Genomic DNA, 14,995 nt, shown 5'->3' on the forward strand with positions numbered 1-14,995 from the left:
ATAATTTTAAATTAAAAATGAAGCAAATAAGCAATCCTTGTTACAGATGAAAAGAAATATTTGTTGTTAGATCCTATTGAATTTGCTTCCCCCTGTGACCTTTTCATTTTTGCTGTTTCTGGAAAGACATTCTTTCTAGAATTTTGAATAGGATGTCTTATCTGTTACACCAACAACAATGAAAGCCCATTAATCTTTTAGAAAATGACCATTCCTCTTGTCCGGAGGTTAGTTTTACTCCCATGCTGTTTTCTAGAGAAAAAAAAGACACCTGGAATACGAAAGATGAAAGAGACCGCGATCACTTACTTGCAGTCAGATGGACATTATAAGTAAATAAAAGGTGATCTGTTTAGGGACATTAGTAATCGAACAACTTATTGTGCAGCATATTATGACGTCAAGTACTTTTCTTAGAAATTTATCATGTAATGTTTCACCCCCTCCCATAAAACTCAAATTTTTTGTGAAGAAGTGTTTATTTATATCTAATTAAAACTTGTGGACGATGAGAATGTGGTGGATGATACTGACGAGGATGATAAAGTTCCTCCAAATCACACAACAGTATTGGAAGCTTTAGACACTATTTGTGACTATTTACAATTTAATTTTGCTGCTGAAACTCCCCCTTATCCCATTTATATGAACTGGAGAAAACTGTTTTTGAAATAAGTCGGGAAAAACAAATACAAACATGTATTAAGATTATTTTGTAAGGAAATAAATTGTCTTAAGGTATGTTAAATTTTTTCTTTGTATAATTATATTACTAAATACCAAAACAGTATAAATATTAACATTTAATCTTTAGAAACATATTTATTCATATTGTCACTGCAATTTACGTTGCATTTTACAATTTGGAAGTTTTTCACTTAGGCGCCTCTTTCACTTATGCGCCTTTTTCTCTTGGCCCCTTGCACCAGTGCATAAGTGAGAGTTCACTGTATTTGAATGTAAAGAATGAACTGAACTCAAAATTTATGTTTAAAAAAAATAGCACAGAGCATTTGTTTTAAACTACTCTTATGAGTATTTTCAACTTATGATTTCTATGAAATTCATAATGCATAATGTTTTTTTAATTAAATCTTTTTTCATCCAGACTATAAATGTTCACAAATTTTGTTTTACTGACAAAATGTGTTTTAAGTTTATAATAGCAGCAGTAAATATACTTCAATTCTCATCAGAATTTCATTTTTTGAATATTACTTTATCAGTTAAGAATCTAAATAAGAAGAATAGTTATACTGATGTATTTCGTTGTATGTAGTGGTGGCCAAAAATATATTAAAATATTGATGTTTGTTAAGTTTTTGTCATCACTTTTAAAAATTTATAAGGCCAATTTAAAATCTATTTTTGGATTTCTTTCTGTGGTCTAGATATTCGTAAAATCCATGGCACTGCAGAAGTAAGATTTACATTTCTCGGTTGCGATCTTTCAAGTTTCAGAAAAATGTTTGGGGAAAATAACGATTTCAAAGAAACCAACATTGATTTGCTCTTTAGTATTGTAACTCAATGAGATCATCTGATAAGTTACACTCATAAAAAACTCAGTCACCGGAATTAAAAAGTCTTTTTTTTAATTCTTTTTTTTTTAAAATAAAACTTTAGCAAGTTACCTTCCCCCCTTTTTTTAGTTAAAGTTATTTAAAAAATATGAAGATAGATTTATTTGTGTATATATAATTATGAATAGAAATTTACAGTATCAATTCTTGAGAGATTAGTATTCAAAATATGTGGAAATAAATATTTGAAGATATATATTTTATACGGAATCATCCAAAATCCTCAAATAGGTTGGAGGTTGCGAATAGATCTTCTCTTTTCCTTGAAAGGGAAAGAAGAAGGAAATAGATTATTTTTGGCTATTCGGGAATCATTTTATTTAGCCTTGTTTTATATATTTATATAGCCTTGTTTTATTTTTGTTTTAATTAAAAAAAAAATGCTATAAGGATATTTTTCTTAAATTTAAAACAAGTGAATATAGAAAAGTACTTAATTTTGAGTGATCCTTTCCCTTTTTCAATATCTTTAGGCCGAGCTTGGGCTGCTACAACAACGGAAGGACTTTTAGTTTATTCTTTAGACAACAATTTGGTATTTGATCCCTTTGATCTTGATATTGATGTTACACCTGCAAACATCAGAAAGACTTTACAAAAGGAAGAGTATTCTAAAGCAATTATGATGGCTGTAAAATTAAATGAGAATATTGTCACAAAAGAAGTCATTGAGTCTGTGAAGCCTGGTGACAGTAAGTTTAGATTTTATGTATTTCAACTGTATTGAATATACACTAATGTTAATGTGATAACATAATATTCAACCTATTAATGATGTTACAAATTTATCATATCTAGAATGATGATATCGGAACACATCTCAGCAATATCTTTTCTTAACTTATAAATATTTTGACTGTGTATTTCTGCATTTAATTATTTTATCTACATTTTCTCATAAATCATGCACATTTATACTAATAATAAGTAATGGAATTTAGTTTATAATATAAATGCAAGTTTTTTTTCTTTTTTCCTTTTGAGTAAATCAGCAAGAACTATTAAATCCTAAATATTTATTTGTTACATCAGAAAAATTAAAATTTGTTACCCTATAGAATTTGAATTAATTTCAAGTATGGTTTCATGCAACTGGATGAATCACTTTTCTCACTTAATGTTGCTGTCTTAAGAAATAGTAGTTATTATGTCACACGAATTTCAGTAAGGAGTATTCATGGGTACAAGTCTTCCGTCCCCAGGACGGATTTCCGTCTTTCGAAAATGTCTGCGAACCGAAGTAAGACGGAAACAAGACTGACTCGAAGACGGAAATCGGAATTTTTTTTTTCTGTCCTTAAAAATATTTTTTAGGTCTACTCTCTACTACTTAAAAATATTTTTTAGGTCTACGTTATTGGTCTACTTTCTTATGTCCTGTTGTTATTTTATCAAAAGAGAGATGAATAAATATTATTTGTACAGTATTTAAACTTGATGTATTATGGTAAAGCTTTCTTAGATATTTTGCATATGTCGAGGGGGTATTGTGTATGTTAGGTATTTCAGTCAAAAAATTTTCAGTCTTGGCTTTTTTTCCAACTTGCACCCATGGGACTATTCGTTAGTGCTTCATTTGAAAATCGCTCTTAGGCGTATTTGATTCCATCGGGATTTCTCTGCATCTTACTTTTCAGCAATTACCCTAGGCGCGTGTGTGAATACTTAAATTACATGTGTGAGACGAACTGCACACGCATGCACAAATCAGGGCAGTAAGGAATCTCCATAATTTTTTTATCTTTTGACGTTTTTGATTCACAGAAATCTGTTTCATTGTATGTAAAATTACGATGAAATCTCTGTGAGATTTCATCCTAATTTTACATAATTGAATTACAGTTTTTTTTGTATTTATTTATAAAATTTTTTTGGCCCTTTTCATGTGTATTTTTATTAAAAAGAAAAAAAATGATATTTTTAATTCACTGTTATTACGATATGCATTTTTCACTTTTGAGGTAGCACTTTTTGACACACACGACTCGAGAGGATGCCATCATAAATACATGTCGTTTGCAGATCCCTTTTCATCTCTTTCATTTTTTATTAATATGTTATATCTTAGATTCCTGCCATGATGTAACAATGCACAAATTTTGGTTTTCAGTAGCGACTATTAATGAACGATTTATATAAAAATAATTTTGGATGCGTTTAGTTCTACTGCGATTCCACTTTATTTTTCCCATCATTTTTTTATTATTTCGTTTTTTTTTTTTTTAAATGTGATATTTTTTTATCGATGTTCTTATGACATGCAAATTCGAATTTAACCTTTGTAGGACAGTAAACACTTTCTCTCTTCATGGCCCACTATATTTAGTATGAGGCGGAACCTTAATGACCCAGGCAACTCTAGATCACATATACATGACTTCCGTACAATGTTCTCATACTAGTATGTATAAGTTCAGAGCGTGCAGACCTTGAGTTTTCTCCATACACCAATTCTGAAGTTGTTAGGCTAGTGTTACGTTGGGGCCATGTACAAAGAAAAGAATTAACAGAAAGAGCAAATATTTGTAAAAAAAATACGATGTGCCGCAATTACTAACATAAAATACAACTGGTGAGGTACAATTACTAAAAAAACAATAACAAAAACTTATTTCTTTACATACCCTTTCTCGACCAACCAGGATAAGTAACAATTTATCAGAATGAAGCTGAACGTGTACCTAAAGTAGGAGTCAATGACATCAAATGAAGAGAAACTCTTGAAAAGCACTATAAAATCCTTGTTTATTTATTTTGAAAAAAAAAAGCATCGAGGAGCACGATCAAACACTACATCATCAATACACAGCTGGCACATGATTGAAACAGGGATAGGCATTAGTGGTGGACCTCTTAAAATGGACAGCTTCTTAAAAGCACATTTGAAGTATCAAAAATCCCTCGAGAAAAACAAGGAAAAGGAGGAGAGAACGTAAAAAATCATTTAACACGGGATTGGGGTGCCGCTGGAGTCATACTTCTCAAAATCTACCATCTGCAAATTCATCCATGGCGAAGGAGAATGCTATCACAGTCGGACAGCGAACGCACCCACGGGGGGTGGAAGAAAGAAAAATCCCTGTTAAGGGATCGTAGTGTGGTGTTTTATTTTTGTTATATTTTGGAATGCCACCTGCTCCAAAAATTGGGCAGTATTTATATAATCAGGTTGAAGATTGAAGTTAAAGTACCTAAAATGCCGCAGAATCGTGGCTAAAAGGGGAACCGAAGTGAATTGATGAACCGCTTAAATATAATCACAATTATGCACTAACTGTGACCATAACGTACCAACTCCCATGTGTTCACATCAAAGGCTGCCAAAGGTCAACACCGTGAAGGTCGACAGACAGTAAGGCGTCAAAGGAGAGATGTCAGGGGTCGGCCTAATTTTTAGGTCACAATTTTATTAGAAAGTTGAGATTTAGTGACACAATGTCACAGGTAGTATAATTTTTTGAGGCGCTTTATTCGCAGCAATTACATAATAAGTACTTATTTTTTTTTAGTAGTTATTTGTCGATTTTTAGGCAGTTCCACAGATTTGTTTCCAATTTTTATACTTGTAACACGATATTGTATTTTTGCATTTTAGTAATCACTTTTTTCCACACTCATTTTGAGACAATTCTATTGTAAAACTATGTTGTTTTTGCAATGATAATAATTATTTTACGCTTCTTCAGCTCTCTTCATCGTATTTAGAAACACCTCGCCTTCAGTTCCCTGAAAAAAAGTTCTCTCTGTTAGAAATTTATTTAAAAATAACAATGACAAATGAGAACAATTAATAATTATGTTTTGACAGTATTTTTGTTGCAACAGTATTTTTGTTGTAGCAATAGTCTTCTTGTTGTATACTTTCTCTTTTATTTTAATATGATAATTTAAGCTATAGTAGCTAAAGTTAAGCGTGTAACATTTTTTATTTCTGTTCAGAATAATTAACGAGAATTTGTCATGTAATTTAAAAAAAGAAAAAAATTCAATGACTGTTAATTAAAAAGTAATCTAAAGTTTGTAAACGCCAATAAATGTTTCTAAACCAATTTTTTCTTTAACTTGTATATTTTTAAGGTTATAATGATTTTGCCTGGGTATTAACGCTACTTTGAATTAAGTCATTATCTATCACTTATTAAAAGAAAATTTAGCCACTTTTTTCACTGCGTTTTCTAAAATGACCCGCGCTTAACCCTGTAATTTCAGCCTTCGTGCAAGAAATTTTGTAATTAATGGTATAGGATATAGTTAATATAAAATTTATAATGTTTTATTTATCTTTATTAGGCTCCATGAATTTTTAAATGGTCTTGTTTGAGCCTATAATAAAATAAAAGTTAAATTCTAGTTTTTTTTTTAAAGAATTTCCTTTGGTTTTTGAAAACTGATACATTGGAAGACTATTTTTGAACAGAATAACTTCGGTTATATTTTAGCATTTCTTATATAATGAAAATACATTTTTAAATGAAGTATATCTTCTTTACTTGTTTCCTCCTGTTTATGCTAACTAGATGAACTAAAATAGCAGGAATATTTTAATGGGCGACATACTTTTTTGAAAGGTATATAATTAACAGTAAATTCAGACAAAGTAAATAAATATTAATGACAAAAGTTGTAATGGTAAATATATTGAAATGAAACTGTTGCAGTTTTTTATGGCTAATTTTTAATCTGATTTTAGGTTAAATTATCTTTACATAATTAATAAATTGATCATCTTTCAATGTGATTTGGTAGTGGACACCTGGTTTCATTGACTTGGAACCCAATAGTAGAATACTATACCACTATAGTTATGGTAATCATTGGGTGATAAAAACTTGTCCAAGTTCTGAGTAACTTTTAAGGGTTTTGAAATTACATTATTCAGCAAAATACAAACATTTATTTATTTATTTTTAATATTACTGTTTTGAATAATTTATGATTGCATTTTTCATGTAGTTGAAACTCTGGCTTCTTATCTTCCTGAAATTTATGTGGAAAGGTTGCTGAGGTTCATAGTTGACCAAATAGATAATTCTCCTCATCTTGAATTTTATCTGACTTGGTTACAACATTTATTAACGATACATGGACAAAAAATTAAAAATAGATCAGAATCTAACATGGGCAATTTAAGAGCTCTACAAAAGAATCTATCCCAAAGGCTGACAGCTTTAGACAAAATGTAAGTTGTGACTTGGTTTTATAAAAAGTAATCATATTTTATCAAAGTAGAGTTATTATTTTTGACCTATTTTGCAATGAAATATTCAAACTACTAAATGTTATTTTCTGATTATTTGCACATTTCTTATGTATTAGTCTTTCTTTCTGATTTAATTTTCCACTTTAAAATTTTATTTGATAAGGTGCTTAAAAGTTCAGAAGTATTTCAAAACTATTGGTTTATAAATTATTTCATTGTATGGTTAAAAATTACCCTTTCTATAATAAAAATAAAATTGATCTGATCGGGACAGCCAATAGAGTATACAATGATGCCTGTGTAAATTGACCACTTCTGACTGAACTGACTGTAAGAAACAAGTTGATTATAATGACCACTTAGACAAGTGGGAATTTAATTGTTGCCAGTTTGGTACTTGGTCATTAAAATAAATTTAGACTTGTGGTTTATTTATCAAGTTTTTATCTAGTAGTGTTTTAAATGAAAATCATTGAAAATGGTTATAAAAATAAACTTAGGTGGATTTGAGACCAAACACCTTACTGCCTTCATATTAAAATTGATGAGCCAAGCTGAAAAACATACTTCATTTTCCATGTAAGTTACATACTTGTGTGGGAACATGTGCTTTGATGTCTATATATATATATATATATATATATATATATATATATATATATATATATATATATATATATATATATATATATATATATATATATATATATATATATATATATATATATATATATATATATATATATATATATATATATATATATATATATATATATATATATATATATATATATATATATATATATATATATATATTACAGTGGAATCTCCGTTTAACATGCAGTTTCTTACGCTATTCTGCTTTTTATGTTATTTTCTGCTCTCTTTTACCCATGATCTTAATTTATCTCGTATTTTGCTTCACCCTTTTTAAAAAAATCCTGCTTTATAAATTTTTCTAACGGATCAAGATCATTTCCTCTCTTCAAAGCAGGGTTGGGTTTTTGCCGTCAAAAACTGGTTTTTGCCGTCAAAAACTGGTTTTTGACATGACAGTGGTAAAAACAGTGTTTTTACCGGTAAAAACTGTCAAAAACCTTCTGTTTTCTTTAATTTATGGCATATAGCGGCCAATATATTATTTTCACATAATTGCCTTTATAAATGAATGTTGTAAATGATTGCTGTTGATTTTGCAGCTATATACATGTATTCTTATAGAAGGATATACATTCATACAGAAATATTGAAACTCTAAAAGGATTTCCTAGGCTTTTTCATGTCAGATTTCTGTGTAAAATATTGAAAGCAAAATTGATAAGAAAAGTTTATTTTATGAGACTTTCTTTTTATGTGTACATGTGTTTCTCATAGCAAGATTTTAAGAAAGAAAGTAATCAATCTTGAGATTTTTCAGTAATGTAATATGCCAAACAAAATGATACTTGGAAATGTTGAATTTTTTTTTTAGTATCGTAATATTTTACTTCAAATAGTATGTTTTGATATATTCATGTTGCGAAAATGCAAGAATCTGTTCTTAAATATTTTTTAACAACTTTTTTTCTAATTTAATTGCCCAAAAATGAATTAATTCTAAATTATAAGCAGTTAAACTCAAATAAATATACAGTTTTACCAAAACTATGGGTTTTTGACAGTTTTTGACGCTTTTGACAAGTTTTTTTTTGACATGACGGTAAAAACCATGGTAAAAACCGTCATGTGTCAAAAACTTGCCAACCCTGCTTCAAAGCTATCACGGACGTTTTAAAATTCTTTCTTCTTTCTTTCTTTTTTTAAAAGAAAAAGTAGAGAAACTTGTTTTTTAGCTGACATTCTTTCTATTCTATCTTATTGTCATTTGTTTGTGATATAGGAAAAAATATGCGAGCGAAATTTTTTCCAAACAATTTCAACCTTTGAATCTTGAACTAATCAAGTTATTTAAATAATGTTACGCTGAACAACTGGTTAGATAATAATCTCTTTTTCTTGATTCCAGTAACCTGCAAACTGCTTCTAAAGCAAATATATATGTTCTAGAATCTGATTTTGATTTCTACAGCGCTGGACAATGTTGCTTAAAATGCATTACAAATTTGTGATATAAGCTTCTCGGTATCCATTAGGAACATAGGAACAGAATATAAATTTTGAATTCAAAGCTAACTAAAGTTCTGCTGCTATGAAATAAAACTATATTTTATATTAAAATTGTTGTGACAGCGACTACCATCGTTATTTTTGATGTTCAATTTAACATCCCGTTTTGTTTTGCTGCGTCATAACTATAAAACTTGAAATTACGAAGATGTGTAGAGAAATGTACAAGGAGGATGATGCAATAACACAAAATTAATATTAGGTCATATTTTGAGAATTATCAACTGTTAAATTTGTTGTAAAAAACTGTTTATGTTGATCTGTTGCCTGTTAAAACTTGAATCTTTAGAAATGCTCGCAACTACAGAATTGAAAATTGACGTGCTGAAATGTTCATTTTCATTTTTGAAATTTTTTTTTAAAGTTATTTCAAGTAAATGCTTTTTCACAATTTTTTAAATTTATGCTTTACTTTACTTTTACGCATTGTTAAAGAAAAATTTATTTATTTCTCTTGAAATCTTCATTTTAAAGCTTACCTGTCTTGTCTTGTGTCAAAAGTAACAAGAAAAATAGATAAAATACTGATAACCTTTGTGTCTAAATTTTAAAAAATTTGAAAGCAGAAATTTTCAAAAACTTGAATTTTTAAAAATTTTATTAAAAATGATATTTTTTTTAAAAAATATGAATTTTTGAATGAATTTTGAGCATAAACTAAATTATATAACTGCTAACTACAATCACAATCTAACAAGATAAAACTTGTATTTTGTTTCATTGATATCATTTAGTTCAAATTGCAACAAATTCAAAAAAGTCATTAAAGGCTTTATGATACTGTTTACATAAAAGTGATAATCATAGAATTTGTAAAATTATTTGCAAACTATATATGAATGTTTTAAAACTTTCATTTTTTAAATTAAAATATGTATCTGAGTTTTAAAAAACGAAATAACTCGAAAAAGAATTCTGGAATTTTGGAAAATATTATGGGGACACATACCGTAAACCGGGGCGAGTCTACCCATTTTTTCAGTTTGTCAACTTTCAAGTGGTCAAACTTTTGTAAATATTAAAGAAAAAAGGCTTTTAATAGGTGTTTCGGAATCGCTGTTTATGCCTCTTTAAAGCTGCGAAATCGATTTTAGAAAATATAAACAGTTACGCTGTTACTGTATATTTTTATAGAACTGCTGACAAATCTCTCGTATGGGGCGAGTCTACCCATTCTACTAAAATGAATGTTAACATTGTAAATAATCAAATTTTACTATTAAATTGTTATTTTAGTTACTATATAGGATATTTATGAAGTAAAATTCATAACTTTATTATATATTCCATTTTTTTATTCATAAAATAACACAAATTGAGTATTTGATCGATTATCACATTTTGATCACAGTTTTGTTTTTATAATCATTAGCATTATAAAATAAGATTTTTTTCTGATTATTGTTGATAAAAATAAAAAATAAGATTTTTTTCTGATTATTGTTGATAAAAATAAATTAAAATTAATATAAATTTACAATTAAATAATTAATAAATAATAATAATTAAAGATTATTAACAAAATCGAAATTCAAACATTGGGAATCATGAAAAATCTTTTTCCTATTCTTTTGGGTGGTGTGATTTTTCTTACAATGTTTTCTCGTTGAAATATAATATTAAATAAAAAAAGTTAATTTTGTAATATAAAAATTGAAAAAATAGGTAAAATAAACATATTTTATATTTACATTCATATTTAACCTATAAATTTTCTTATTAATGATAAATTTATCAATGCAGAATTAAAATAATATACTCAAATTCATTTAAAATTACTTAATTTTAATATAAACGAAGTTCTAAATTATATTATTATGCTTTATTAAAACTAAATACGAATGGGTAGACTCGCCCCGCGAATTCTGGCTTTTTGTTTACAACAGCAAAACTTACACTCTTTTTGCTTTTTTTCATATAAAATTAATGTAATCTTAGTCTTAGATAAGTTTATCACTTAACCAAAGTGAAAATAGTAATAATAATAATATACTTACGGAGCACCAACTAAAAGTTTGCTGATTTTCAATACAAATCTCTCAAAAGACGTTTGAACAGGTCGGTTAAAAAGACACAAAATAAATAAAAATGGATCAAACTACTACTGCGCCATCTTCCTTAGAGTCTGAACTAAGTCCTCCGTCGGTAAAATTTTTTTTATTTGCAATTTAAAATAGTGAAAATTAAATAAAACTACAATGGGTAGACTTGCCCCTGGATGGGTAGACTCGCCCCGGTTTACGGTACCCTTATAGTTGTGGAAAAAATTCGTCCCAAAATGTAAATAAAATAAAGATTTCTAAAATAAAAAGGTTAAAATTAAACAATAAAATTTTTTATTGAAAAAAATTAAGTTTACATATTATCTAAAAAAGATGAACATTGCAATGCATCATAGAATTTGCAACAGTCAATTTCTTTAGTTTTCAAATATTGATAAAAATAAAGTATTATAAATAATGTGTTGTTACTTTTTTCTTCTTTTTGTTTGCAATTCATAAAGCATTTTTATTTACTTCCATTGCATAATTAATATTCATAAATTAACACCCACTAATCTGGATTATAAATGTTGTTATAAAAAGTCTTTTTTAATTTCAGATGCTCATTTAACAAATATATGATTCAATATACTTTGAATCTGGGAAATATAAAGAAACGTAAACTAGAATCTGAGCCAGATGAAACAGAAGAATCAATGATTATTGAAAGTAGTGAAATTCAGAAAGAAACTGATTCAGAAGAATCATCTGACGACAGTTCTTGATATCACTTTGTATACAACTTGTAAATAAATTATGTTTTTATTTAGTATTAATTTTACTGCGCTAATAGTTCATTTAAAAAATCTTATTTCTCAATGTCACATCATTTACGTTCAGTAGAAACATTAATTGATTAATTCAATTGCATACTGTAGTGTATCTACCACTACAAAAAGGTAATTCCAATTCACTAGTATATAAAACATGTTAACTCGATTCTATGGAGGGGTACTTTTTCATAGATGAAAGTAGACAGTAACGTAAAGATAGTAGATAGTAAATATATCGCCACATTGGTGACCTGGAGGTGATGTGAACACGCCTACCTTGGCAGAAGCGCCCACTATGATTTGAATGCGCCTACTTCCATGGATGGTCCACATTGAACAGTTGACTTGTGACTGCGGCCTTATCCACCTCCTTGTGCTGCTGCTACTCAGTTTCGATCACACATAACGTACAACGTATTCACTCGACTGCTAATGGTAACATAGGGGCGACCATGAACTTAATATAGTTCTCAAAAAGTATGGTGATCTTAACACAGCTCTCCCAGCTTCTCACAAACAGCAATGGATCAACTAGTGGTATCCGTTCATAGAATTCTGGTGGGGGATAACTAGTGTATCTACTACTACAAAAATGTAATTCCAATTTACTAGTACATACAGGGTATCCGCGCACCTGGAAAGTCATGAAAAATCTTGGAAAGTCATGAATTTCGGTATTGAACAAAATTTGTCATGAAATGTCATGATTTTTACTATTTTTTAAAAAAAAATCATGGAAAATCCTTGATTTAGGTCTCTGAAAAATCTAATTTTTAAAATGGAATCTCCTTCCCCCCAATTTCATCCTGTTCCAAATATCTGAATTTCTAACAAAATCACCACTCAGTCATATTTTATTAGAATATAAAATGATTTTATCATGTTCTTTTAAAAATTATGGTGTTCTTTCAAAAAATGAAAGAAAAAATATCATTTCTAGATCGAATTATCCTTTAAACTCTCTTCTGTGATTTAAGAATTTTTATTATTATTATTTTTTAAATTTTATAAATTTAAAATTCTAGTTGAAGCAAACCAGTTATTGGCGAATTTTTTTTTAATCCTGAAATGAACAGAAAAATCAGGTGTATTTCTTTCCTTTCTGATGAACAAGAAAAGTATCTTTAGAATATAATTCTAAATTATTGCTTTTGTATTTTTTTCAGCTATTTTATTGTTTTAACTCTTTTCTTACTCTGTTTTTTAAGTTTAAAATCTATAAATATGAAGATGAAGAGTATAATAGTTTTGGTTATACCTATTTCCAATAATGTTATTATAATGCTTTTTTTAATTTATTGTTGCGTTTTTGTTGGAGAAAATAGCAACTTTGTTAAGTCATGAAAAATTTTTGGAATTAGTCATGGAAAATCATGAAAAGTCATGAATTTGAATTTCTAAAATGTAGCAGATACCCTGTACATAAGACATGTTAACATGGTGGGATACCTTTTCACAGATGAAAGTTAACATTAAGGATAACTAAATCCCCACACATACAAAAATCATAATTAGTGTAACATGTTAAATGAAATACAGACGATATCTAACAAATGATCTGGCTTCATATTTCCTAAAAGTATTCAATTGAGTTCATAATTTCACAATGGAAATAAAAAATTTTATTTTGTAAAATATTAAACATACTAATTTTGACAATCTTATAAAATGCTTAACAAGTTAATGTGTCTTTTTAACAGCTGTTGTTAACTCATCTGTAAAGATAGGCTTAAAAATTGACATCCAAGAAAGAAAATAAGTTCTTCCTACTGACAAAACACAACTATAATCCCTTGTCTTGGCAGGTTCTAAAAGTACAATTTAGTGCAACTTGGGGTTTTGAAAGAAAGTAAATGAGAGAACAGTTAAATATTATTATCTAGATAAGAAAGGTATTTTTTCCAATTTTTTTTTAATTTTTATATTGAATTGTATGAGATCAACGCTAAGAGGATAAGAACAATATATTGGAAATTATAATGGTTTCAGCTCAAAAAGTGCAATGTTTGATTTGTGCTAATGTACTTACATTAAACTTCTATCTAGATCAATTAGGTATCATTTCCTATGTATTTTTCTTACCCTAGACAAAATAGTTTGAAACTGTTATCAGAGTAGAACATTAGCATTTTATAAACTATCTATAAGAAGGAAAATCCAATTGATTGTTTTTTCTACTGAGTTAAGCATGCCAAAAGGAAATAAAATGTAAATTCAAAATTAGCGTGTTGTAATAGCATTGAAATTAGAAGCACATAGACTCAGACGATATTTTTGTAAACGTATTGAATTTCTTTTTTGGGGGGGGGGGGAGGAAAATGTATTCTGCAGATTTCACTCAAGTGTTTTATTTTGCCATGTTAAATTACTTATTTTAAAATGATGCAAAAAATTGTAATCCTTGCGATTCAAATTTTTTCCGACTATTATTGCTTAAAGTAATAGTTACTGAAATTTATTTTTTGCATAGAATTATCTTTGGATAAAGTAATTTTATAATTGTGTGCAAAAATGTTTAAATTCGCTTAAAAACTTTTTGAGATATGGCGAGATACACAAAAAATAAAGTTAATATTACGAGATCCAAATTTTGGATTGTTCTCCTAAGAAAGCTAGGGGGACAGTAATTTCTACATTGCAGTATTTTGGGGTTCGAAAATTTGAATTCGTCGAAAAAAGGGCATGTTTATTTAGAGAAAGTTCGTATTTGTGTCTGGTTTCATAACGAAAAATCTTGTCTACACTAATTAGTTAGCATAACCCCCTCTAACTATTAAGATGGAGTTCAAGAACTTGAAGATTCGATCATTAGAACAAAAGTTATTTCGGGTGGCCTGTTTTTTGGCCCACCCTGAGCTACCATGCAAATATAATGAGGAATGAAATAAGATCAAACATCTATCAGTTTTACTTTGTGTAACAGAGTCAATGAAACTGATAGTTCAAAGGTTATAATAGTTTTTACTTACAAAAGTGCTATTTTTGACTTGCATTTATTTGCACTTTTAATAAGGCTATTTTTAAGCTGTCTTAGATATCCTTGTTGATAGGATAAATAATTTTGAAGTCAAAGACCAATAAATCCTTTTTTAAGGTGTTCAGAATATTTCTAAAAATTTGATCATCTAACACTAGAAAGACGGAAAATTAGTATATACCTATATTGCCCAAAAGCAGTAAAAATGACTGGATTGTGAATGCGTAAATAAATTCGTTTAAAATCAATTTTTA

The 14,995-nt window shown here is 28.3% G+C and overlaps 1 protein-coding gene across 1 annotated transcript in view; it reads left to right on the forward strand.

Annotated features, from left to right (window-relative positions):
* LOC107438482 (periodic tryptophan protein 2 homolog) overlaps window positions 1-11,767 on the forward strand; it is a 35,685-nt gene extending 23,918 nt beyond the window's left edge. The window contains exons 17-19 of the mRNA XM_043048880.3: window positions 2,057-2,275; window positions 6,537-6,762; window positions 11,551-11,767. Of these exons, the coding sequence (XP_042904814.2) occupies window positions 2,057-2,275; window positions 6,537-6,762; window positions 11,551-11,716 (611 nt within the window). The 3' untranslated portion in view covers window positions 11,717-11,767. The remainder of the gene's footprint in view (window positions 1-2,056; window positions 2,276-6,536; window positions 6,763-11,550) is intronic.
* Window positions 11,768-14,995: the final 3,228 nt, after the last annotated feature.

This window comes from Parasteatoda tepidariorum, chromosome 7, assembly GCF_982258835.1.
Source record: "Parasteatoda tepidariorum strain Cologne lab strain chromosome 7, Ptep-v5.0, whole genome shotgun sequence".
In the NCBI taxonomy this organism is placed as follows: Eukaryota; Metazoa; Arthropoda; class Arachnida; order Araneae; family Theridiidae; genus Parasteatoda; species Parasteatoda tepidariorum.